This window comes from Rhamphochromis longiceps, linkage group LG6 (genome assembly GCF_057381845.1).
Source record: "Rhamphochromis longiceps isolate RC_006_pf linkage group LG6, R_longiceps_female_GT1.1, whole genome shotgun sequence".
Lineage (NCBI taxonomy): Eukaryota > Metazoa > Chordata > Actinopteri > Cichliformes > Cichlidae > Rhamphochromis > Rhamphochromis longiceps.
Window position 1 is genome coordinate 21,365,201 of NC_140562.1, and position 27,235 is coordinate 21,392,435.

Sequence of the window (27,235 nt, forward strand, 5' to 3'; positions counted from 1 at the left end):
TCTGCAGTCAAAGACTGTTTTAGGCCCTTCTTCTGTATCACAGATCTTTACAACCAAGGATCCCTTAACATGTGCTGTACTTCATTTTCAGTTAACCCCACATTGTAGAAGCCAGAGGATCAATTCAATTCAATTGTCTTATTTATATAGCGCCAAATCAGTCGTCTCAAGGCTCTTCATATTGTAAGGTAAACACCCTAGTGCCTGTGTGGTACACAGATTAAAATGTATGTCAATCAATTACAGAGACTCCTGATCCAAACTTGTTATGTATATAAAGCACACGTGTCCACAATATCAATTTCTTCCATTCTAACCTCTCCATCACCACCATGAGGGAGACCAACGAGCCATCAAAGGACATCAGGGACAAGATTGTAGACCTGCACAAGGCTGGAATGGGCCACAAGACCATTAGCAAGAAGCGTGGAGAGAAGGTGACAATGCTGGTGTGATTATTTGGAAATGCAAGAAATATAAACTGATCACCATGAAAAGCCTGCCCTATGGGATGAGGGTGATGCATCACCCCAAAACTGGCAGACAGGACCAAGAACACCATTGGCAATATGCTACGTTGTAATGAACTGAAAATCTTTCACCACCTATGAAGTGTTCAAGATGGCACTTGTAACGGCCAGTCTTAAGTTTGCCAATGAGCAAGAGAAGGCTTGGGAGAAAATGCCGCGGTTAGACGAAACCAAAGATCAGACTCTTTAACATCAACTTGACTTGAAATACGAGATTCTTTGAGTATGAACACCATCCACATAGTCAAGCAGGGAGGTAAAGCCATTGTGCTTTGGGGCTGTTTTTCTGCTAAGGACAGGACGACTTCAACACAATGAGGGGCCACTGTGGCCATGTAATGTAAAATATAGCCTCTGTCCCTCAGCCAGAACAACGAAGATGGGTCATGGATGTGTCTTCCAGCACAACAATGACCCAAAATATACCACCAAGGCGACAAAGAACGAACAGTCGTGAGTCATTCTGTAACGTAGAACTTCAAGGAACATATTAACAATAAACAAAATAAAGAATAACACCAGCCTTTTTCACACACGTGGCATAAAAATCAACAAATAAAAAGTTACACTTACAGCAAAGTTGAGAAGAAACGTCTCCTCCACGTCACTTCCTTCATAGTCTAAAAGCTGTTGTAAACTCCTGGAGAAACAAAGAAATCAACTCATAAAAACCAACACAGAAAACTCAAACTGTCATTTGCTCAGCAGACAGAAGCAAAACAAGGAAAGTTAAAACTGTATTATGGTGTTACACACAGTGTTATAGTCACTGCTTGGAGCTGTAGTAATACAGAACTTGTCGGTAACACTCTTTGCAGCTCTTTGGTGTTATACTTGTATTTAACTCTCAACTCTATCCACGTTTGACCTTTACATTGAAAACCCAGGGATCAGCCGTGCTGCTCCAACAGCTCCGTAGATGAAACAAATCGTGAACACAGGCTCTGTCAGATTAGAGGTGAATTATTAATAATAGGAAATGACTCACAGGGAGTGTTGTGTTAGTTTTCCTGAAAAGAAAATGCTAGATGTTATAACCACCAATAACAGGAAGGACAAATCGGCTGCCAACGGAAATGCTAATTAGCCAAAGGGGATATATTATTATTGTTTTGCAATTTGACCCAAGTTACTCGGCTGAGGTCACAGTACAAAGAAAATATCAAACAATGTTTTATCAGAAAGCAGAGCTGGTGTCTGCTTCTTATCTGTGTGTTGTCTCCACTGTGCTGCCTTTAGCCTGTTGAAGCTGAACGGCTCAAAAAGACAGACAAAATAATAAGAACAAACATTTTAAGATGTAGTGTCCTTTAAGATGGTGTTGTCTCGAGAGCAACAGGCTGCTGCAGCCCGTACGTATCGGTAATCACATTCAATGGATAATCGCAAAATCAATAGTTGACTGGAGACAATTAGGCTGAACGGAAATGCTGACCGTTCCTGCTCTAAATTCAATGAAGTGGCAAACAATCTCACTGCTACTCTGAAAAGCAAAAACACTGCTTATGTAAACAAGTGGCACACGGATTTGGCATCCGGGTGCAGATTTGATCCTAACCCCGATGAAGGTAAACATCCTTCTAAAGGAGGACTATTTCAAGTCGCTGGCCCAAGGCTGAGATATTATCATCACTTTACTCTGACAGCCCTGCGTGTCCAGACTTTCTTCTCTTCTTGCTAATAGGTTAAAATTAATGGAGTCATAATCTTTTTTTATTCCAGGCATTTTTTAAAATCATTGCACCAATTTATTTCTTTGTTTCTGTGGGACAGTAAAGCCCCCAGATTGGGACTTTCTTTATTAGAACAATTTACACGTTTTATATATCGGTCTTCACATATTCATACATTTATCGACCGGCTTCACTCGCCGAGTGTAGACTTGAGATTCAATCTCGCTCATCCTTTTCTTCATCTGCCTCTCTAATCTACTCTCCATCACCTATTAGGGCAAGATTTATTAAACAGAGCAAAACAGCATCTGAGTGCATTCACCAAATAGTGCTAACATTCACTACATTTCACTGTGTGTTATACTTGTATAACTATGCATGTGACAAATAAAGAAGCTTGAACCTTGAACCTAACAGGTGTGTTTAGTTTTACAGGTGATTAAGAAAAATACACAAAAACCCAAAACTGTAAACTTCGTGCTTGATTTAAATATTCTCCTCCTTATATTTTGCACCTTAACTCCCAGAAATACAAATGCTACACAGTAGGTCGCAAAAATCTGTGAGTTCCCTCCTCTTACGCGCAATCTTAGGATTCAGTCTCAGTTTGAAGTCTCATTTTAAGTCATTTTAAGTCTGCGATGCCGTTATTGAAAAAAACCCTGTGCTCTTACTTATGCCTCCTATCTTCTGTGACATAATCGAGGCATTCAAGTTATTTTATTGTCCCATTTATTTCTTTATTTCCAGATTAGATTCTGTGCCAGGTTTCAACTTACACTATTTAAGATATAGAATCCACTTTTCAAGGTCTTATTTATCAAGAACTTACCCCAACATTATGGACCAATGTGCCAGATGTCATGCCTCACCTTGTTTGTCTTTTGCTTCAGACTGCATAATTTTTTATGGAAGGTTTTAGGAACCCAATAACAAACTGACCACTTCCATTGCTATATTTGGGGGTTCCACTTGTTCCCCAAACATACCTTGCTTGCATGCAAACATCGCTTTTGGTGAGATCTTTCTTCCTATTGTTTGTGTAGGTCCTCAGTCATTCAGGTCGTGGTAGTTGAAGGATCTTGAAAAAGAACTTGACTTAAGTTTTGAAGACCTCTCACCTAAGAGGTCTCTTCAGTTGCATCCTATTCCCCTGGAAGTCCACTAATCCCACAGTTATCTCTCTTTATGCTTTAAGGATGTCATGTCATTTCTTAAAACTTAAAGACTGTTCTGCTAAGTTTGATCAAAAATTGAATTCTTTCATTCATTATTTTAAGTCTTTACCAACTCAGAGTACAGATTAACCCTTATATATAAATAAATATATAGATTAAAAAATGAATTAAAAATAAATGGTGAGTTGCAATGTGCCATGTTTACCGGGCTTCGGTGGGTGAGAGCTCTTTGAAGTCCTCCAGCGTGGGTGACACCTCGAGCAGCTTCTTGTAGAGAGCCAGGGGGAAGTGGAGGTCCACCACTGTGGCGTTATAGATGGCCAGACCGCAGATGATCCCGATCAGGTGGAACCAGTTCTGCTCTACAAAACACTGGAGATGCACGCAGAAACATTATTTTCCTGTTGCCTTTCTTTTACCACTTCTCTGTGGCTGAAATCTGAGCAGAGTCTTTGGTGGCATCATGTCAGCTGGCTCAACGTAACTCGACAATTTCTCACATCCCACGAGCTGAAAAATGTTATACGGTACACCAGCAGTAAATTCACACTCACAGAACTATACAAATATGAAAAAGGTACCTTTCTTCTTAACTCTAAGATATCAGAGCTTCGAGGTAAATATGCTATCATAAGGATAGAATAAAGCCAAAATATGGAGATTAAAGTTGTCATTTAAAGTAAACAACTGCCAAAGCTTCTATTACCTCTACAAAATTGTGTAGACGAGTTAGTGAAATCACACTTAAGAATCAGCTTTAGTAACAAGGAAAATTGTTTGTGTTTGTGTGCTAAAAGGGAATTTTTATGATGAGTATAAGGACGCTGAAGAGAAGGGGAAAAAAAGATAAAACTTGGAAGAGTTAGCCAGATTTGTACAAAATGAAAAAAACTGGCAATGGACAGATGTGAGGATGTCAATGGTTACACCCTCGTGCAAGAAAGAGACTGTATGTTGTATCACAAGGCACAAAAACACAAGAAAGCTGATGAAGCTGTTTCACTAACTCATCTACACAAAGCAGTCTGTAGAGGCTATGGCAGCCATGACAGTTGTTTGAATTGAAACAAACAGCTGGTCAGTAGATCACCAGTGGGCTTCATCCAATGATCGCTAAGTATGTGCCTAAAAATACACCAACCATTAACCTACCGAATAGTTGAGATATTCTGGAACAACATAGTGGACCCTGAAACCAACAACACCACCCCTCGAGCGCAACTCGCCACACCAGATCATCTTCCTCCATCTCACTCTATCCCTGACATCCTCCTCTGTCACTCCAACCCTCTGCATGTCCTCCTTCACTACATCCATGAATCTTCTCTGTGGTCTTCCTCTTTTCCTCGTCTCTGGCAGCTCAATCTTTAACATCCTTTTTCCAATATTCACTGTCCCTCCTCTGCACATGTCCAAACCATCTCTTGTCTCCACTCAACCTGAGATGTCCCTTTGGTGTACTCATTTCTAATCATGTCCTTCTGTCTCACTCCAAAAGAAAATCTTGACATCTTCTAGATTATCACTATGGCTGCAACTGTGTGTTATAATTATGTGCCAGAAAAGGAATCTTGGACTATATAAAATAAATGCTACTCTCATGCAAATACCTCTTACTTTTTTACTTAATAATTTTACAAAGAGTTAGTTTAAAGGGGGGGGGGGGGGGGGGGGGGGGGGGGGTGATTTTGACCTTAATTTGAATGACAGAGAGGTGACTGACTGAACAGAGCTAATATTATGTTGTTTCCAATCTCAGTCAGCATGACGGTCAAGGCTGAGGGACGAGCTCCCTTATAGAGGTGAGTGTTTTGTAAACCTTAGTGTTCCCACTGACATACAGCATCTCTGTGTATAACTGCAGAAACAGCAGCTCTTCTTCTTGGAAAAAACAGCAGCAGTCAAACAACTGCCAGTCCACATTCGGGTAATCAATTATAGGCCGACTGCTCTTTAGTCCAAAAAAAAAACAAAACAAAAAAACAAACCCAGACAAAAGAAAGCTGAAAGGCTTCAAACTAAAAGGAAAAGGTCAGTGGATTTATTGAAACACTGACTTCTCTTTTTGAGCAACAGATATGACTCGTCCATCCTGCGCATGTCAAAGAGACATTATCTCCAAGGGGCAAATTAGGCTGGACCCCACACAGCCCAGACAAGATGCTTCAAACCTAAAACAAAGCTGAGTGCAATTTACACACACAGCACAGGAGCAGTATGCTTACTAATTACTTAAATCTTCTTTCTTTTCTGACGTCACTGAGATCTCATAATATCATTATTAGCCTAAACGCTTTACTTCCCAGAAAACAGCTGAGCTAAAAGCCAACAGCACAGGCTGCTTATTGTCAGCAAGTCCAAATATGTTTCAGTCTGCAGAGTCACAGTATTTTTCTTTTTCTTTCAGAGGTAGAAAAAAAAAAGTGGACCACTGTATGCAGCTTTCAGCTTTGTGACTGAAATGCAATAACCCCTGTAAAGCATGGATTAGCTGTGCTACACTGTTGTGCATTAGGAATTAACCGATGATTTTAGTTCATATCCAAAGTTACTTAAACAGTTGTGTGTTTCTAAATTATCCATAAACTAAATAAATAAATAAGCTGTCTCTGATCTGTCTCTGATGTTTTAAAACACAGTCTCCAGATTAAGTATCATTTTTCTTCTGGATAACCATCTCAAAAGATGAAGTTTCCTATTTGAAGACATTGCAACTACTCATTCATTAAAACCTGTTCACAGCAGGTGCAGCAGTTGGAAAAGAGCTCCGTGTTTAACTGTCTGCAGCAGTGCGGCTCACCGTAATGCTTCAAGTTGAAGGTAATATGCTAAAATTAGACTTAATTATATTTAAATATACTCGATAAATACTTTAACATACTAATTCCACTGCCTGTTAACTGTCAACCAGGGAAACTCACTTTATCTGAGAACCAGAGCAGGTTGGACTCTTTGTAATGAGTGAACATCCCGTACACGGGATCCATCAGCTCCTTCAACAGCAGCAGGAAGAACTCTTTAGTTACGCCGCCTGCGTCTACGGCCTCCTCTCCATCAAAGATCACCTGGAGGGAGGAAGAAGCAGATGAAAAACAAAAACAAATCTTCGCTTTGTCCAAGTTACGCCTCCGGTGAGTGCCGCCTCTCACCTTGAGTGGTTTCTTGAGGTCCACGTCAGAGTACATGGTGAGCTCACGTAGTGTGTCGCTTACTAAATGGCTCCTGCGCACATGGAGCACCAGGTAAGGGTTCCTAGCGAGGTGGGGTTCCAGTGTGAGCAGCATAAAGACATTGTGTAGGTTTGCACCGCTTACTGCCATCTTGGTAACGGACACAGGTGGAGAGAAATGGATGAAACAATGTTCACATGAGAACGAGAACAATTAAGAAACATTTGCTGACACATAAAGTCTGTCAGCAGCGGATACCTGCATTTGCAGTTCAGCATCAGTTTGCAGCATGGTTGTCTTGGCTTTTGCGTTCAGTATGAACGGGTAGGCACACAGGTTTACTGCGGGAAAGTCACTCTGCAGGGAAAACAGAATGAATGCTTAATAAACCATCACCATTTAAATGAATCACATTTATCTATTATCATTTATCTTAATAACTGAGTCTTTAATTCAACTACCTGTGAAGGGGATGATCCCACTTTCTAAAAATGAGAATGAAAGAAAAGTCATCTGATCAAACCTGACACTTGAAAAATAAAAAGACATTTAAAAGTAGAAACGAAGAGATTTTTAAATTCCTTCCAATGCCCGAGTGTTGTTTATGAAACAAGTGGGCAGCAAGAAGAGACAAACAGACCTGACAAACACAGATGCCTTCCCAAAAACCTATCCCAAACTCAGTACTCACAATCTCAGCTTTACTCAGAAACCATTTGAGGTAGTCTTCCTGGATGTCCACGAGGCTGGTGACGTCTGGGATGTAAAAGCGGTTGTACTCCACGTGTTGTGCCTTCAAGTTTACCTGGTAACATGGAACAAAAACCTGCTGATCTCCAGGAAATGTCACAGTACACGGCAGACTACAGATTACCGAGAACCATCTGACCGTGACACAAACACTTCCTTCTTGGATTGTATTGCCGAACAAGCACAGCTGAGAACGGCGAGTGTCGTTTGTGAATACCTTGTGGAGCTTTTCCAGCAGCCGAAGAGTTGCAAGAAAATAGTTCTCATAGAACATGGGCACGAGCACCGTCTTGCCTCCTGTTAGCATAAAGACAACAATGCTCTTGTACATGTCGACCATTCGGGTGAACACGCTGCCATCCACGATACACCACCAGTTGTCTGCAGAGACATAAAAAGGAGAGGAAAATAAATGACCTCAACCAAATACACCATGATATTTTATGGTGGACTCAAGTAGCACTGAGGTTGTCAGTTTCTTCTATGATGTATTGGAATTTCAGGAATTACACAATAGCAATGCTTCTGTTTTAGCAGTCAAATGAGCTTGCAAAGAAAAGCGTCTGGACTTCTTTAAGTTACTTGAAGACGTTTCACCTCTCATCCGAGACGCTTCTTCAGTTCTAAGGTCAAATGGTGGAGAGTCCCAGATATAAACCTAGTGGGAGTAACCCCCCCACAGAGGGACAAAAGGACCCCCTGATGATCCTCTAATCGCCTGAGCCAAGGTGTGAAACTGGGTGTGGGTCCCAATCAGCCAGAGTTTCGGATGAGTTACTCACCCGAAACTCTGGCTTCTCGGATGAGAGGTGAAATGTCTTCAAGTAACTTAAAGAAGTCCAGACGCTTTTCTTTGCAAGCTCCTTTGACTACGATGACCTGGATGACTGAGAACCTTCACAGACATTCTGTTTTAGCACTTAAATAATTTAAAGCCACTTCATTAGATACACCTGTTCAACAACTTGTTAACACAAATATCTTATTAGCCAACCACAGGGCAGTAACTAATTAGGGATGTACGCAAGTTCAAACTGAGCACTGAATGGGGAAGAAAGATGATTTAAGTGACTCTGGACGTGGCGTGGTTGTTGTGCTAGATAGGCTGGTGTGAGTATTTCGGAACCTGCTGATATAATTTGAATTTCCCATATAAATATCTTCAGGGTTTACACAAAATAGCCTGAGAAGGAGAAACCATCCACTGAGCAGTAGTTCAAAATGTTTTGCTGCCAAAGACCAAAGAGCAGAATGGCAAGACTGCTTCGAGCTGACAATAAGGGCACAGGAACTCAAATAACCACTCGTTACAACCAAGGTATGCAAAAAAGCATCTTTGAACTCACAATATGTCAGACCTGGAAGAAAATGGGCTACAACAACAGAAGAACACACCAGTTGCTACTCATGAGAGTTAAGAACAGGAATTTGAGACCACAGTTCACACAGGCTCAGACAGAAGACTGAAACACGTTGCCTGGCCTGATGAATCTCCATTTCTGCTGTGACATTCAGATGGCAGGGTTCAAATTTGGCATGAACAACATGAAATCGTGGCTCCATCCTGCCTTGTAATGACAGTTCAGGCTGGTGGTGTGGGGCACATTTTCTTGGCACACTGTGGGACAGTTAGCACCATTTGAGCATAGTTTAAAGCCCACAGCATACCTGAATACTGTTGCTGATAATGTCCATCCCTTTATGACACAGTGTACTGTCCCTTCTGAGGAAGCAGCAGGATAACGCACCACGTCACAAATGTCAAATCATCTCATCGTTTTTGATCATAGCAGTGAGTTCGCTGCACTCAAATGGACTCCACAGTCCAAATCTCAGAGCACATTTGCGATGTGATGGAATGAGAGATTTTCATCATGGACAAATCTGCTGAAACTGTGTGACATTACCGTGTCAATGAGAACCAAAATCTGAGGAATGTTTCCAGCACCTTGTTAAATCGATGCCATGAAGTATTAAAGCAGTTCTGATAGCAAAAAGGGGTCTAAGGTGTAACTAATAAAATAGCCAGTGAATGTATGTTTGTGTGGCGTAGACCAGACATGCATGAACAGTTTTACGCAGCAGTCGGTCACATGTGCAGAGGTGAACAAACCTTTCTCCAGAGCGCTTTTGTCACTCGTCTGTATTATTGCAGCAGCACTATGAATATCTTTGAAAGTGTCAACAACATTTTATGAAATATCATCCAAATATTTAAAATAAATGCACGAAAGTAATTTTCAGGACCCACCAAGAAAAAAAACAAACATTATTATTATTAAACTGATTCATGTGGCCACAGACTGAAGACTAAACTAGCAGACGGGCTAGTAACTGACCTTTACCTCTGTTAAAACCCCTAGTTTTCCTCAAATATCAGTAGTGAGTTCAAAAATCCATATGAGCCAGGCTCTTTTTTTTTTTTTCTTTTTTTGTGTCCCGTTTGGATCTTTAGCCATCAGAATTGTTGTCTTAAGGCCAAGAAAGATGCCAAGCGGATTTATTTTACCAAGTGGATCATCATGGCCTTGCCATATTGGTCCATTTGATTGACCTTTATTATAATTATGAATTTATTTTATTTTCAGTTGTTACAAACGGGACAGACATGACTGGGGGATAGGACAGGGAGAAAGAATGAAAGAAAGAGAGGGAGAGAAAGAAAACCAAAGGGGAGAAGAGACGGTGAGAAGGGGGGGAAGAAAGAAAAAAATAAAAAAAAATAAAAAGCAAAACACCTGGGTCACCTGTATGGAGAAAAAAAACAGAAGAGAAAGCAGACAACAAAGAGCAACATAATAAAAAAAACAGCACCATCACAATAAACTAGCTAGCAGTAGATATCAGTAGATACTAAATAATAAACGATATTGTGCAGCACGCAAGATAGACAGCGCACAATGTGCTTTGAGGCAGCAGCCAAGAAAGCTGTAGTCCGCGTCTGTGAATACCCGTGTGTACACCTGTGTGCATACCTGTGTGGATCAGCATGCTTGCATTCCAAAGGTTTCTCCATGTAACGATCTGCTAGGGAGTGTGGGGGGGCCACAGCCCCGTCCTCCAGGGCATGAAGCAGGTATGGAGGAGATCAAAACTCCAGACATCCAGAGGCCCCCAGAACACAAGAGACCAAGGAAGACCAACAGAGGGGCAGCCGCGCCACTGTCCCAGTAAGAGCTGAGGAGAGTCCCAGATGAGGGCTCACTCAGCAGCCGCGGAGCAGAAGCCAGGGGGAGTTGCAGTGACGTGCCCTGAGCTCCGCCGGCAGCCAGCTGTGCCTGAGTGACCGAGCCCCAGGCCGAGAGGCCGGGGGCACCCCACCTCCGAAGTGGCCCGAGCGAGCCCCAGGCTCCAGGCCCCGATAAGCGGCCGCCAAGGAGTGAGCCGGTGTGTACCCGGACGCCCACCCCCAGACACAAAGAACCACCAACACACCGACACCTGAGGGAGTCCGCCACTGGCAGGGGAAGTGGTGGTGGGTGGAGATAGGCCTCCCAACCTTGGAGGGCCTGAGATGTCCCCAGAGAGGTGGCGTCTGACACCCAACCTGACATATAGACACAGACATACAGGCACACACATATACAAACATCCATTCCCACCCTCATGCTCTCATATGCACTTACTCCACACTCAACCAACGTGGAGACAGACATAAAGAGACGCTGTACACACGATCACACTCCCCAAGCGTACTCTACGAACCGGGTCTAGGTACCCTTGCCCCTGGAGGGGGGAACTGCACCCAGACCCAGGTGGTGTTACCCTTTCCCCTGCGGTGGGGAGAGGCAGACCGCCCCGACTCCGCAGCAGCAGGGAGGCCCCACACTCCAGACCGCAGTCGGACGGCCAACTCCTCCTAGCCCCCCCGCTCCAGCAGGCCGCAGAGAACGGGGGTGAGAGAAGACTCCACACCTCCCTCCACCCGCTCATTGTAGTGTTGATGCATGTGTGTTCTAAGGTGCAATTAAAACCCAGGAGGGCATGGAGCTACCTGCCAGAGAGCAGCAGGTAAGCGCATAGTCCCTCCTGCTAGCCCATATGAGCCAGGCTCTAATGTTTGAAGATGCTGTGAAAATATTGTTGTCCGGGTGGTGTTTTTTTATCTGTTGCTGACGAAGCACACGTAGCACAGATATGGACGAGGATACCGATATATTCTAAACATCAGCGTAAGCTTAACATGGTGGGACATAGCACAGAGTTGCTGAGCTTCACAGTTCTCAGTTATCTCCCAAAGTCAAATCTGAATGAAAAACTGTATTCAGTGTGGTCGTGCAAATGTAATACCCAATACTTTGCTGGGGTTGGCATCTAGCCGCAGAATAGCCATTGCTAGGGGTATAGTGAGGCGGATGTAGTTTTTGGAGTCCTGCAGGGCCGGGTACTCTGACAATATGAGGTAGATCCTCATGGCCTCGACATCAGGAGGGGAGCGTGGCAGCTGAGGGATCAGCAGGCTCTCAAAACTCTTGGTGGCCTAAACAAGAGAGAGAGGATGCAGACATTACACCCTCTGTTTAGTTACACTGCTCAGAGAAAGAAGATTCATGTTAGAGACAAAATGCAGTCAGAGAATTATTAGGGTTTTACTGTTTTTAAAAAAAAAAAAAAAAAAAAAAAAAAGCTGAATGTGATGGGATATTTTTATATTTCCAAACAAGCTGGATGAATGAGGCAGCAGCGATAAAACGTCAGTTGCTAAATTTTGCAAGAGGTTATTTAGTGGTTGGGGAAAGAGGCCTCAGCCTGTATCAATCAGACTGAGGCCACTTCAGTCCCAAACATAACATTAGTGCGCCAATGTTAGGAGTCGTCAACCAGTTCTCCATTTTGTGCCATGGATCTGTGGCAGAACTTGATGTACTTTCAAAACATGGATTTTCTTTTTTTTTTCTTTTTTTATTCCACCAAATGAATGGTTACAAAGCAAACCCTGCATGTATTAAACCTGCATCATTAAGGAGCCAAAACACAAAGCGTTTCAGACAAAAATCACTTTCTATCACATTCATTGATACCAATTTCTATGAAAATCACTATGGATTTAGACGTTGGTGACCTACATACAAACAATGAGGTTTTAATTTGGAGTGAGCAGCTGATTTTCAGCAGCAACATCTACAGCCAGAGGCACAGGGGTTCATTAGGATTCACGCAGAACTCCTTCAATTCCTGAGATTAACTGTTTGACACTAAATCTTTCACAGCTCTCACCAGCTTTGTCTGGTGACAGTTACGTTACATTCATTGCTTATGAATCCACTTTATGTGTAATAGCTTAAAAGGTAATTGATTAGGTGATTAGAGTAAACCAAAACTTGTATACTATTTTCTTTAGTATACAAGGGATAGCTCAGTAGGTAGAGTGGTGGCCCCATGATCGGAAGGTCGGGGGTTCAACTCCACTGAACGGCTACCCTGAGGTACCCCTGAGCAAGGTACCGTCCCTACACACTGCTCCCTGGGCGCTGCATTGGTGGCTGCCCACTGCTTCACTGGGTGAATGGGTTAAATGCAGAGGAACTATTTCCCTATGGGGACTAACACATACACATTATTATTCATGCTTCTGGTCAGATAAAGAAAGTCAGACAACAACAGGAGCCATTATCAAACACATGCACCATGTGTCCTTAGAGACATACAGTAAACTGGGTTTGGAGGTTAGAAGCAGTACCTGCTCCATGAGTTCAGAGAAAGCTGGTTTGCTCAGAGTCTCAAACAGCATTCTGACAGAGTTGAGATCGATGCCTGGGATCTTTGGGTTGGTTTTGAAATGGGTATCATCACTGAGAGAAAGCAGATAAAGAAAGATATAAGTGAGATCTCAGCAAAGGATAAAAAACAGAGCTCATATTCAGGGAATTCGTGATAAAGCTTTGATGGAAAGTTGCTTTGGATTAAACACAGGTCTACTCCAAGCTGTCATCCAGCAAGTCAGCTGTGAGTCACCTTTAGGTAGGTGTGATAATACTCACTGCAATATAAGCAATGGTTAAGTATACATGCAGCCTAAATGTATTTACGTCTATCCCTAAGCAGATCTCTTCTTCTGCCTGGGAGATGACGAGAGTGAGAACCAGTTGATAAACACACTCGCTGCTTCGCCTTAAACAACCCTCAACATATCACTGACACTGAGCATTAAAGATTTAGCTATCTGTAAATGCCATCTTCCTTCCCTATAGGCACAACAAGACAAATACTGACTGACACAGTGGACTGATCCCTAATGGCAACTATTTACAGCACTGTAGCTCAGGTGGCAGAGCAGGTCAGCCACTAATCAGAAGGTCGGTGGTTCGATCCCAGGCTGCCTCCTGGCTGCATGCCAAATATCCTTGGGCAAGATACTAACCCCGTGTTTGCCTACTGGTGGTGGTCAGAGGGCCTGGTGGCGCCAGTGTCCAGCAGCCTCGCCTCTGTCAGTGCGCCCCAGGGCAGCTGTGGCTACAACGTAGCTTGCCATTGCAATTGTGTGAATGGGTGAATGACTGTAGTGTAAAGCGCTTTGGGGTCCTTAGGGACTGAGTAAAGCGCTATACAAATGCAGGCCATTTACCATTTACCACTCAGTCAGATTAGACGAGATCCTGTGGTGACTGTTTGTCAAAGAGCAAACAGTGCTGCAGATGGTGCAGCGGTTTGTGCTACAAAACTACTGAGTCACAGCAATGACCCATTAAATTCAGAGAACTCTCTGAGCTTAAAGCACCATCTGAGCAGTTTTGGGTCCCAACTGTGATGCTAATACTTCCTGTGCATGGATGTGCTCTGAACAACTGCAGCAAATCCCACAGCTGTACCTAATAAAAGGAGATACAAATACAGTTTTTATGGCTACATTTTTGGGAAGGTTTTCATGTTATTAACTAAGGCAGAAACTAACATTTATTTCCATTTAGTCAGACAATTAGTACAAGTCTGTCCTCCTGTATTTCATATGCACTACTTACTTACTTTATGATGGATGTTACTATTTGTTTTACCTCCTGTGGCATTTCAGTTTTTGAAAGATTCATTTTTCACGCATGTGTCTGTGAGGCCTTTTTTTCCAACCCGGTGACCTCTACAACTCATTCCCAGGACGCGATAAGTATCTGCTGATTAGTTTGTCCTACATACATCATGATGTCAACACACAGGTTGATGGACTCGCACAGATCTCGCTAACCAAACAGATAGCATCTTTCCCAGGCCTGACAATCAGCTGGATAAGATGATATGCATTGATTTGAGGGTATTTGACAGAGAAAGTACATCTTTGTGAGTTGATCACACGGCATGCGTTTCCTTCATTTATGGCACACACCTGAAGGGCTTAAGAAGTTACTCTGTGATGAATCTGTACTAATAAAACGCTAACAGATCCTTCTTGTTTCCTTTTTTTTTTTAAACCTTTGTTGGGGACTGTGGTGCCCTTTTTTGTCCTAAAATACTGGGAGAGTTTCTGTGGCAGCATTCAGTGGAAAAACTGCAATTTTGATGTCGAGCGCGACTGCAGTTTGTGCCATCTGTCACCTGCCTGAACCAAGGCCAAATATCCTGAGCATGTGCTATTTTTGGCTCAGCACAGTAGCGATACAGACGTAGCACACGTGCAGCACATAATTGTACTAACTATTTTAAATATGTCGTGCCTGTCTAACATAAATCATTGTCACATTTTCAACCTGCAGAAATCAAACACTTCTTCTAATAATAACACAGACAGTGACGGAGAACGAAGAATAAAATATCTGGTCATAACTTGTCATCCAGATGGTATGCATGCATCCAAGTTTTGTTTGGCAAATACTGACTAAATCCTGCACTATTAAGGTGGGAACTTAAACATTTTTATCACCTCTTAATTAATTATTTCAGCTCTTCTTTACACTTCGCATTTTGGTGCTATATCTTATTAACTGTTAAATGTTTCCTCCTCAAGGTCAACACTGTCTTCTTTTTCTTAAAGGTGAAAATAAAATTACAAGTCTGACTTAAGTAAAAGTAGCAAAATCTAATTTATATGAAGTACCTTTTCTAAAGAAAAAATATCTTGTCTATGTAGATTCACTAATACTCTTAGCACTGTAAGCTTTTAGAAAAGCTCTTAGAAAAATGTAAGCTCAGTGGTGTTTTGTCTTCCACTGAAGGTTTTTGCATTAATACATGCAACCGTGCTCCAATATAAAACAAGTCCTGACTGCACTATTTGTGTATTTCTCATATTGATGCAGGTGAGGTCTATGCACCTTTGGTCCAAGAAGCTGGCATTCCAGCACGCCGTCGACGACAGCTGAACTATGACGTCACTGTAAACGAAACACACATTACAATGAAAATGTAACGGGGGAGACTTTCCAGTGATTAAAGTGAATTAAGCTCTGTGTGTATTTGTGTAAACCAATTATATATGAGTCTACATTCTATCTTATAATCTAAAATATCTGACACAATACCCTTTTATCGTTGGCTTACTTTGTGATGCTAGAGTCTGTGTTGTACATCAGTTTCAGCCTCAACGAATTCAAACTTTCATAATTGATTGGTGAGAGACTTTTGCCAATATTAATCACTCTGAAGTCTTCCGAGGGGACAGAGGTCTGTAGAGGGGAAGACAGAGAACACATAACACCACTGTTACAAACACGGAAGACTTTGCTTTGGTCCTTTGCAGTCTGTGTGGGAAAGTTTGATCTGGGTTGCGTCGACAAAATAAAGAGGCCACGCCTGAGATGGAAATGTTTTGGCTAAGCGCTTTACATCTTTATCAGCCTACGTTCCTGACAGTTTGCTTGAAAGTTACATTTTTTTAACCAGATAAAGGCTCCAAATACAGAGTTCCATCAACTGAACTGGTTAAAGCTGAGACATTAACGCCACCCTGTGGTGAAACACTAAACCTAAGTAACACAGACATGATTGCTTGGAGTTTTTGGATGTGATTGCTTAGAATTATACAGCGTGCTGCAGGAAACTAAGAAGCATATGTGTGTCACATACGGTTAATCATTTTTTAATTCCTGATGGTTTTTAGAGTACATCTTTGATTTTCAGTTTCACATTTCTCTATATTTTTAACATGAAAATAAATAACAAAGCATTTATGTAATTCATGAAAATTCAAACAAACAATAACAATGGTAAAACTGGAAGTAAGTATATATTTTTAATTTTAAAAAATGTGATATTTTAGTATTAATCTTTATGAAATCACATACCTGCTCATTAGAGTACAATAAGAAGCTATGGTCTCCTCCACAGATGATTTTGGTCACGGTATACTGTTTTGATTCTAATTAAGAAACATAAAAAAGAGATAGACACTGAACATAATAACAGGGAATAAAATATATATATTTCACACTTTAAAGCACTTTAAACTGCATGTGTCTGTAAAGATTCCTCACCTTGAGAAAAAAGATGATACACAGTAATGAAGGATAAAGAATAATACACTGTGGAAGCATAAAGCAATCATAAAGCATTTGGCTCAAAAGCTCTTCTTTGTGCTATTTCAATTTGATATACATGGCAGAATAAATTGTGTTCTTGCAGTCTCCTTACAATATATATATATATTTTAAATCTCTGCTGTGACTCACACCCCCTAGCCTACATTACAAGCAGATTGCAGGATGATTTCTGGTAAATCCAACAGAAGACACTGCTGTGCAAATACAAGCTGTTTTGGCTGAATACCAACTATCCTCTTGGTTGTTTTGGCAACAGCAACTGGAGCCAAATCAGAAATACCTCCGCAAGACAGTGAAGCAGCAGAGTCTAGCTGGACACTAACAAAGCCCACTGTATCGTTATCAGTCTGTTCTTTCTGTTTTAAGACTTCGTAAATTGTAAATTCTCTCAAAGTTCTCCATTGTCTTCAAGGAAAAAATCGGAAACAAGGTTCCCAGGACCATAATGGTTAGGCCAAATAAAACTGTAACATTCACAGCTGCCTGCCTGGATTTCCACTGCAGTTACCAGTAAAGGCACAAACAGGAAACATGTCTAACAAACGTGAGAAGTGGGAATGAGGCACTTTTAAAAAGGCATTCGGTCACAAGCATATAGGGACTGATCGGCAAGTCCTCTGCTTACCTCTTCTATGGAATTTTCCAGTCAGGAAACTGGCCTTGACAGGAAATGGGCTTCTGGCATCCCCCAGTATTCCTGTTCCCAGCTGGCCATGGCTGTTACAACCAAACGCATATACCACGCCAGAGGAAGGCACGAACGCCAACGTGTGGTGCCTGGCAAAAGGAAAAACCACGAAATGAAGAAACTCAAAAAAGTAAATTTACCACTTTGATAGTTACACATTTACAGCATTAGATATGCAGTTAACATTATCAAAGGTACCTTACAGCTCTCTGATTTAACATGTTCAGTTTAGATCAGTTGTTTTTGCAGCAGATATTTTTTAATTATTACTAATGTTTATATTTTTTTTAATTTGGATTCTCAAAGAGAAGTTTTGTTCTAACGGTCAAGAGGATAAAAGAAATAACTGAGCAAAAAAAAGATGCAACAAATGTCTGTGGCTGGAAGCAAAACAATCAAAGCTATTAACATTTAAGGGACAAGGTAACTTTCTATAAGTCTTTTCAGTATTCCTTTCCCATCAGGTGTGGAGAAAATACTAAAACAAAATAAACAAAAAAACACACACCGTACAAGAGAGTTAAAACTGCGGCTTTTTGAGAGTCAAAAAAAAGTTTAAGCTTCATAAACATAGACTTTACTCCAGTGTTGTTTTACTTGGTTCCATGAGATCGTATGGGTATAACCAACAAAAGCCCTCTGTAGGTTTATCAGAGACAGTACCTGCCACAGGTGATTTGGGACACCTCGGTGCCCATGAGCTCCAGCACTCGTCTAGGTAAAAGCTCACTATTGGTGGAGCCGTGACCCAGCTGACCCCACGAGCCATCACCAAACGTAAACAAGCCGCCATCCTGCCAGGAAGAGTAAACACACTGACCTTTTCCGTGCTTTTTTCCATTTAAGAGGGAAACTTTATGCATAGTCTTGCACTAAAACACTTATGGCACACGTTAGGTGGTAGATTAAGATAAGATGGGGTTAGACCGTGTGGTTGGAATAAGACTCAGTTTTTAACTCTGTATTAACAGAGTGTTGTGTAAAATAATATAAATCTCTTGCACCAATTTTTATGGCAGCTAAACAAGAACGACCTAACAAAACAAGACTTTATAATATCTGGTTGCATAATATCTGTTACTAGAAATGGCCAAAATTAAACATCCATATGTAAAGCATGTACAACACAGTTAAACATAAATCATACCTTTGTCAAGGCTGCTGTATGTTCATCTCCACAGCTGATGTAAACAACTTTCTGAGATCTCAAAAATTTGATGTGGCATGGGACGGCACGATCTGTGGAAGGCGACAACACACGAGCAAGTCCACACTGTTAAACACTTCAACCAGATGAGTCCACTCAAATTAAGAAGATGCTGGAAAACACTTAAACTTTTGCATTCTGATTTAGCACCATAATGGCAACTAAACTAAACGTGGATATGTTAATTAATTAAATTATTTAATTATTTAATATTGAGGATCATTTCCATGAAATGTTAATAAATAGATCTCTTCTCCAAAATGGTGACCTCTAACTACTCATAAAACAAAAAATGAGCGTGAGAGCAATCAAGCTCGTTGCCATTGTTCCACAAACAATGGCAACAATACCGTTTTGCGGTAGATTTGCTGCTGTTGTCCTGTGGCCTGACCCAGTATTGGCCAAACTTTAAATGTCAGGTAGACATCTAAAGTTTGACTCTACAACACTTTGGTATCCGGAGGAGTTCATGGTCAACTCCATGACTCCAAGGTGCCCAAATCATCACCCCTCCACCACCGTGCTGACAGATGGTATGAGGTGTTTATGCTGACATGCTGTGTTTAATTTTTCCAAATGGTGCTGTGCATTATGGCCAAACATCTGCACGTTGGCATAATGATAAATGGTAAATGAACTAGTTCTTATATAGTGCTTTTCTCCTCTAGCTGACCACTAAAGCACTTTATACAACATGCCTCATTCACACATTCACATCCATTCTATGCTTAAGTGCTTTCTATGTGACATTCAGAGACACAATAGAAATAGAAGCTTCCTATTAGTAGATGACCTGCTCTACCTCCTAAACTACAGCCACCCCAACGGCCTCATCTGTCCAAAGGACTTTATTCAAGAAGTCTTGCAATTTTCTCAGATGCAACTTTTCAAACCTAAGCTGTGCTGTCATGTTATTTTTAGAGAGAACAGGCTTCCTCCTGGTAACCCTTACAAATAAGTAGAGGTGGGAATCACCATACATCCCACGATACGATATTATCACAATACTTAACGCACGATACGATATTATTGCAATTTTTTTTTAATATTTTGCGATATTCAGATTCTGTACATAAAGGTAAACTTTATCAATATTTATTTTATCTAATATCAAAGTCTCACACTCAGTCTCTCATTTCAGTCAGTTTTATTGTTGACAAACTGAACGGTTTGTATTACAGTCTAGTCCAACTTAACTGAATGCAACCATCTGGTACAATTATAGCTATTCTGAACTTTGAAATTTATGAAAACTATGCAGCCCCTTCAGCAACTGAAGAATTTGAAAGTAAATTAAAACAAAATATAATTTTACATTAAATAAAAAAGTTTTAAACTTAATTAAAATAAAACATGTCTTAAATTAAAACAAGTAAACTGTCATGTTTATTGCTGCCAAAAAAAAAAGTTACACACATTTGGACAGTGAAGGAATGTCAGGATTCTTGCTCAGAAAAAGGATCAACATGCTCTGAAGTCAGAGCATGTTCCAGTCCACAAAAACTTTTTTTGTAACAAAATATCGATTTCTGCTGTCCCTGTATCGATACATTATTAGCAAACAAAATATCACAATACTACACAGTATCGATTTTTCCCCCCCACCCCTACAAATAAGCCACACTTGTTCAGATTTTTTCTATTTGTACCATCATGAACTTTACAATTACCTGCTAATAGAGGCCTCTAGAGTCTGAGATGTAGCTGCTGGGTTTTTTGCAGTTTCTCTATGTATTGCTCAGTTTGAATTTGCTGAGACGTCCTTTCCAGGGAAGATTGTGGCATTGTGTTAAGACGTGAATGCTTCAGATCAGAAAGTGCCAAAACGTCTGCTTTGATAGCGGTACTCACACTTGACAGTCATTATTAATTATTAATAGTACCTAGCTGTTACTTAACCTCTAAAATATTATCAAAAGAGTACAGGTGTACTTAGTTTTTCACAACACCATGTGGAGTACTGTGAAAACCTTTTTTTTTTTCCAAGCGCGAATAAATTGATAAAAATGTGAGACACAATATTACGTAAAGATTTATATAATTTGCATGAAGCTCTACACTCTGCATTATATCATATAACAGTCGCTGTTCTTTCTAACCAGGTGATTATTACCTTGTTTATCATTAAGGCCCAGTTGTCCAGCTCTGTTTTTGCCCCAGCCAAATACAGCTCCAGACAATGAGAGGGCAAAACTGTGGTCTCCTCCTGCCGTTATTTGTGCCAAAGGAATTCCTGCCAGAGACTTTAGAGGATGAGGGAACAGCTTGCTGGGCTCTCCTTTCCCCAACCCGAGCTGCCCGCTGGTGTTCTGGCCCCATGTGAACAGCTGGCCATCTGAGAGGAAAAACGCACATCATGAACTTTACCTCACATCAACACCAATAATGAACACAAAATACAGGGCAGATGTCTGTTTTATAGAGTGGCTATATTTAGAGCTGTTACAGGGTGTGGCTCAGACCTACATATTGCCAAAACATCAACAACACCAAATGTTTTCATTTATAGCCAAACTTAAATCAAGTCAAAGCTTACACCAAACATAAATAAATACACAACTTTTCAGGCTGACAGATAAATCACAGACCCCATTATCCTGTTAGTATTAATACATGAAGCTATGTGTGTTTAGCCCCAAGAAGCTGTGGTTCAACATCTGATCACATTTCTTTGGACAAAAAACAGTCAATTTAAAATCTCCCATAATGCAAAACCATTGCATTTTCTCAAACTATGCTCTCCTCCCTTTGCAATCACATATTTTAATGAAAATATTATGTCTTGAGTCCTAGTCATGCTAACCTTGATGCTGATGGTTGACACTTTGTTGTTACATTGATAAACACACACACTTGTTCTCCATCATTACTGCCTGGTGATTGCTCGTAAAACAGCCTTGACCATGTGCAAGTTTCACTCAGATCTGACCAATACTGTTAAGGCTTAACGCTTCTAGTGAACTGTGGACGAGCGGATAGATGAGCTAAAATTTAAGAATTTATGAGGGTTTTCTGATGCCATACATTTCAGCTCGATTGGACACAGTTGGGATCCAACATTCAGATCGTGAACAGTGATGAGGTGTTATAAAGAAATTGTCTTTCACACCTCTAGAAAGTGCGATGCAGTGCTGATTCCCACACATTACTTGAGAGATGCGATGGTCACACAGTCTTTTGACCAACCTAGGATAAATTTAAAAAGAAACAAAAACATTTGTTTATCAAGCTAAAAAATACACATTTAAAACATTTCTTGTTTAAGTAGATGATGCATGAAAAGGCTGGGAATTCCAAATAATGTCAAACCTGATGTCTATTGTCTTAGCTGATTATAGGCCAATCACAACCTTCCTAACCTGCCTTTTTCAAAAAGTCTTGAAAGAGTAGTTGTAAAACAGCTAACTAATCATCTGCAAAGAAATTGTTTATTTTAAAAGTTTCAGTCAGGTTTTAGAATGCATCAGATTGCAGAGACAGCTTTAGTGTAGGTTACAGATGGTTTTCTTATGGCCACTGATGGTAGATTCCTGTCTGTGCTTCTTCTAAACCTCGGTGCAATGAGGTTCGATGACCATAATTTAATTACAGCGATTAGAGCATGCTGTAGCTATTCAAGGTGGTTCGAATCACATCTATCTAATAGACTTTTTACTTGCTATTTAACTTTTATTTATACAGGTAGCCCCATTGAGACTCAACATCTCATTTACAAGAGAGATCTAATTCAGACAAACTTCGTAAAATTATAACACTTCAATTTGTTCATGTTAATTGGGAGTCCTCTTTACACACAAAGGTGAATTATGGAGTTCTACAAGGTTCCACACTAAAACCAGTTCTGTTTATATTATACATGCTTCCCTTAGGCGAGGGGTGTTGAAATCCAGTCCTCGAGAGCTACTGTCGCGCTCCTTCTTCCGACACACCTGAACCAAATGAATGACTTGTTACCAGGCCTTTGCCAAACTTGATGGCATGCTGAAGGGGTAATCCAATCATTTGATTCAGCTGTGTTGGAGTAGGGATGGATCTAAAAGCCGCAGCTCTTGAGGACTGGAGTTGGACACCCCTGCCTTAGGCAAAACATATATTTTCACTCCTGTGCAGATGATGCCCAACTTTATCTATCCATGAAGCCAGAAAACACACACAACTTAGTGAAACTGCAGGAATCTCTGAAAGACAAAGACCTGGATGACCTATAATTCCTAAATTCCGCTACAAACTAAGGTTAGCATACGTGGCCCTAAAAAAAAAATCTTAGAAATATGTTACTATATGCTTACTCTAAATGGGATTACCTTGGCCTCCAGTAACACTGTGAGGAACCTTGGAGTCATTTTGACCAGGATGTTTTTCAATGCACACACTAAGCAAATATATAAGAACTGCTTTCTTCCTTTCGTGCAATCTCTTTCTCAGATTGATACTGAAAAACTAGTATTTATTACTTCTACGATGCAGTATGGTAATTATTGATCTCCTAAAAACTCACTGAAAAGCTTCCAGCTTTTCAGTGAGTTTTTGTCACGAGTACTGACAGGGACTAGAAAGAGCATATTTCACCCATACTGGCTTCTCTTCACTGGCTCCCTTTTAAATCCATAATAATCGGGTCCCATTTTATGTTAAAGACCTCATAGTACCGCATCACCACAATAGAGCACTTTGCTCTCAGACTGCAGGCTTACTTTTAATTCCTAGAGTAGTTAAAAGTAGAATGGGAGGAAGAGCCTTCAGCTTTCAGGCCCCTCTTTTGTGGAACCAGCTTCTAGTTTGGATTTTGGAGACAGACACCCACTTTCCTTTTCAGATTAGGCTTAAAACTTTGCTTTTTAATCAAACTTATAGTTAGGGCTTGATCCAGTGATCCTGAATCCTCCCTTAGTCATGCTGCAATAGGCCTAGTCGGCTGGAGGCTTCCGTGATGTACTGAGTGTTTTTTTTCTCTTACCATGTGTTTTTACACTAATCTTCATTAAATCATTAGTTATTAATAATTTCTTGCGCTCTTCCACAATGTGTCTTTCTCATGTCATCCTTCCCTTACCCCCAACTGGTCGAGCCAGATGGCCGCCCCTCCCTGAACCTGCCTCTGCCTGAGGTTTCTTCCTGTTAAAAGGGAGTTTTTCCTTCCCACTGTCACAAAAGCGCTTGCTCATAGGGGGTGATCTGATTATTGGGATTTTCACTGTATTACTGTAGGGTCTTTCTCTTACAATACAAAGTGTCTTGAGGCATCTATTGTTGTGACTGGGTGCTATATAAATAAAACTAAGTTGAACTGAATTATGAAAGGCTGCTGCATACAAAATACTGACTATTAAACTATCTCGCTGAGTATATGTTTACATGGGGCTTCTTCTCCTCCACTATAACACTGAGGTTAGTCTGAGTAACCAATGGATTAACAATGAAGATGTCACTGTAGTTTTTCTTTCTTTTTAATAATGATTTTGTGAGCATATAGATATAAATATATTTCTGATATATCTATTTAGTCTTAGTCTCTTTTGTCTGCTTTCTTCCCCTCATAAACTTTCAGTAAATTGTCTATTAAAAATAAAATTGTTTGTCAGGGCACTAATTGCTTATTCTAGAAAACGTTTTGCAAACCACTTATTACAGTAAAATCCCATTTTCCCAGTATTTGCATGTGAAAGACTTACAGGAAGTCTGTGACTAACAGTTTTCAAATAGGCTCTGATAAACCTGTCTACGTCTGCACGCTCTATGGACACACTTAGCTGTGGCAGTGGCCAGATGTACGCTGTACAAGTAGGTGCTAGGCTGCTGGTAAGTACTGTAAGTTTTCCTACTGGCATGTGTAATTCTGTGTGGCCAGGCTAAACCCTTCTTCCTATAAACTACACGGGCACCTGGGAATTCGAACAGTCGTCTCTGTGGTCCCCAGTCCCAGCTGTCCCCCATCACCAGCTCCCCAGGCAAACAGTTGACCCTGTTCATTCACTGCCATCGAATGCCCCCGACCGCATGACACCATCGCAATCTTTTGGGTATCCAGAGCCCCAACAACCTCTGTGAAGAGATGACAGGTCTACAGTAGAGGTCTTTTCATTACTTTTACTCTTTACCCATTTGTTTTTCAGTTATAAGTCTAAATATTTTAAACTACATGCTATTCATTATACAAGTATTTATTGTACACAATAATACAACAGATCCAAGAAACATAATATACACATTTCTTCTGAAAATAGTATATTATTAACTGCACTGAGAAATGCTGTGTTGAAGCACGTGCAAAAAGGATGTGTGGGTGAGACTTTGCAGTTGGTGTTGGTGGTATTCTGCTAAGGACCAACTAAGGGTTAGCTGCTTTAGACAAATTGAAAACTCAAAATAGTTGATAATGTGGTTTTAAGTGAGGTAAGACTATAGCATTTAATCAACAATCAACATTTTTAAGCTTGTTAAAAAGATTCAATAACATAAACATAAAATGATAAAGGCCTTATAACAAAAATATAATTATGCCAAGTTGGCCCAGCATGTTATACAACCTGTGAGATAACATCCCAGAATCTATGCAGTGTATCTAACTAAAGATGTGGATGGACATACTTCAAATAAATCTGTGTATGATTTTTAAGGTCCAGCAATTCTTGTATTTGTTCAGGGCTGTTACAAGTTCACCCACATGCCATAACAAAGAACATGTAGAACACATTTCCACCCACATAATACCAACACAGACCCATCATGTCTGCAGTCACTACCATTTTAGGAAAAATGCCCAAAATGTGGGTACACGAATCCTTTCTGTTTCATGTCAAACTCACCTAATGATGCCCAATTCCAGCATACAGTCATGCTGCTGTTACATGAGTGTCTGTGCTTTTTTTAAATCCTCAGTCATCCTGCTTCCACATCAGATAAAAACACAACAGCCACTGAACCTGCTAAGACTTGCAAAAGACATTTCACTGCATGCTCAGTCTTTGTAACTAAGCATCAGGGTATTTTTCTTCTCCCATATAAAATATTATTGGTGTCCACTAAAGAGCTTTTGGCTTATACTAAAGGAAAATAACCAGGTCTGTGATTTCTTTAAGTTTTTTGAAAGTGGAGTTTAATTTATTCCAGTTTAAAATTAATTATTATTTATCAAATGGCTGAGGAAAAAAAACTTTATATAAAACTTTCTATTATTTGAGGCAAAACATAAAACAGACTCTTTAACTCAAACAACTATGTGCAGACCAATCTTGCTCGTGTGCCTAATCACTCATCATAGATAAGTTTTAACCTTGGTTATGTGCAACTAAGTCAGCCAAACATCACTAACGGCCCAGAATTTCACCATCAGCCCATGCCCATTTGTATAACTACTTTAATTGATTAACACTTTTATTTAAACGTAAAAGATGCAAAATAACAAGCTAGGTTTTTAATACATAACTCCACTATAGTTGAAGAACAGAATACAATTTGACTTTTTTATTAGACCATCAATTCACCTCCTGCTTGTGCAGCCAAACACAGACAAAGACAAATCATGCCAAATCAGTCCAAATTCAGGCACATGCTCAAACATACTTGCTATGTTGTTCACCAGGGTGGTCCAATCTGGTGTTTCCAATTTAGAGCTTACCTGGGGAAGTCCCTGCTTTGTCATGACCCAGCTGTCCCCAGCTGTTAGAGCCACATGTGTACACACTGCCATCATACATAAGAAACACAGAGTGTTGGCTTCCACAGGCGACCTCTTTCATTCCCCTGCCACTGAACACATGACAGTTCCTCGGCTCAAACACAGGGTTCTTCTCCACACCAATACCCAACTGCCCATCCTTGGCATTCCCCCAGCACAGCATGTTGGTGAAGGGAGAGGAAATGAGCACCGATGTGAAGAGGCAAAGAGAGTGACAGCCAGATGGAGGAAGACTATAATGATCAAGCTCGAGAGCAGGCCCGCTTTCGCCTCTTCATGTAAATTCCAACCCTAGAAGCAAAAGAAACAGCGTGATTATGCATATTTCTTCGTAAGGAGCTGATTACTTTGCTCCATATGTGAACTCTTGACAGTTTTTCAATTAGGGAACAAGGACGGGCTCGGAGGTTGCTGTGGGTGTGTGTGACAGTGATGTAAGCATGATGACAGAGGAACAGGCAGTGTATTTAAATAAACCCTGTCAGTGTAATCCTGGCTTAAGCAGCTCCAAGCAGTCCCGCCTTAATGTCCAGCCTCTTCTAGCACAATAATATTACCAACTGAGTAAGCCAGAAAATACACAAAAGAGAAACGGGCCAATAGAGAGTATGCTTTACCTCACAATGTCCCAAAAACGTGACTTTTAAATATTATACATTTTCACTGTTTAAGGTGTAAATCGTAACTGGGATAAACGCCATATAAATATTTTTTATTAATACTATGAGTTATATCATTACAAGTATAACCTATATTACAACCCTGCAAAAACTAAACTGAATCACCTCTGAAAAAGGTGATTCAGAGGTGATTCAAAAAACACCTCTGAAAACAGTTGTGATGAGAGGATGCGGGCACATGTATTAGAAAGCACTAATTTACCTGGGAGGGTGGAGG

The 27,235-nt window shown here is 40.6% G+C and overlaps 1 protein-coding gene across 3 annotated transcripts in view; it reads right to left on the reverse strand.

Moving 5' to 3' along the window:
- herc3 (HECT and RLD domain containing E3 ubiquitin protein ligase 3) overlaps positions 1 to 27,235 on the reverse strand; it is a 34,182-nt gene that overhangs the window by 6,295 nt on the left and 652 nt on the right. The window contains exons 2-21 of one of the 3 annotated variants that reach the window (XM_085409679.1): positions 26,279 to 26,629; positions 24,543 to 24,702; positions 21,770 to 21,846; positions 20,774 to 20,995; positions 18,601 to 18,692; positions 18,117 to 18,247; positions 17,391 to 17,542; positions 16,511 to 16,584; positions 15,768 to 15,892; positions 15,542 to 15,601; positions 12,982 to 13,093; positions 11,592 to 11,781; positions 7,519 to 7,682; positions 7,243 to 7,356; positions 7,013 to 7,036; positions 6,810 to 6,908; positions 6,531 to 6,701; positions 6,303 to 6,446; positions 3,587 to 3,753; positions 1,104 to 1,170 (exon numbers count right to left, since the gene is read on the reverse strand). In XM_085409679.1, coding sequence (XP_085265805.1) covers positions 1,104 to 1,170; positions 3,587 to 3,753; positions 6,303 to 6,446; positions 6,531 to 6,701; positions 6,810 to 6,908; positions 7,013 to 7,036; positions 7,243 to 7,356; positions 7,519 to 7,682; positions 11,592 to 11,781; positions 12,982 to 13,093; positions 15,542 to 15,601; positions 15,768 to 15,892; positions 16,511 to 16,584; positions 17,391 to 17,542; positions 18,117 to 18,247; positions 18,601 to 18,692; positions 20,774 to 20,995; positions 21,770 to 21,846; positions 24,543 to 24,702; positions 26,279 to 26,501 — 2,568 coding nt within the window. In that variant the 5' untranslated portion in view covers positions 26,502 to 26,629. Of the gene's footprint in view, positions 1 to 1,103; positions 1,171 to 3,586; positions 3,754 to 6,302; positions 6,447 to 6,530; positions 6,702 to 6,809; positions 6,909 to 7,012; positions 7,037 to 7,242; positions 7,357 to 7,518; positions 7,683 to 11,591; positions 11,782 to 12,981; positions 13,094 to 15,541; positions 15,602 to 15,767; positions 15,893 to 16,510; positions 16,585 to 17,390; positions 17,543 to 18,116; positions 18,248 to 18,600; positions 18,693 to 20,773; positions 20,996 to 21,769; positions 21,847 to 24,542; positions 24,703 to 26,278; positions 26,630 to 27,235 lie in introns of those variants that run through there. The other 2 variants (XM_085409681.1, XM_085409680.1) reach the window with 2 other exon arrangements.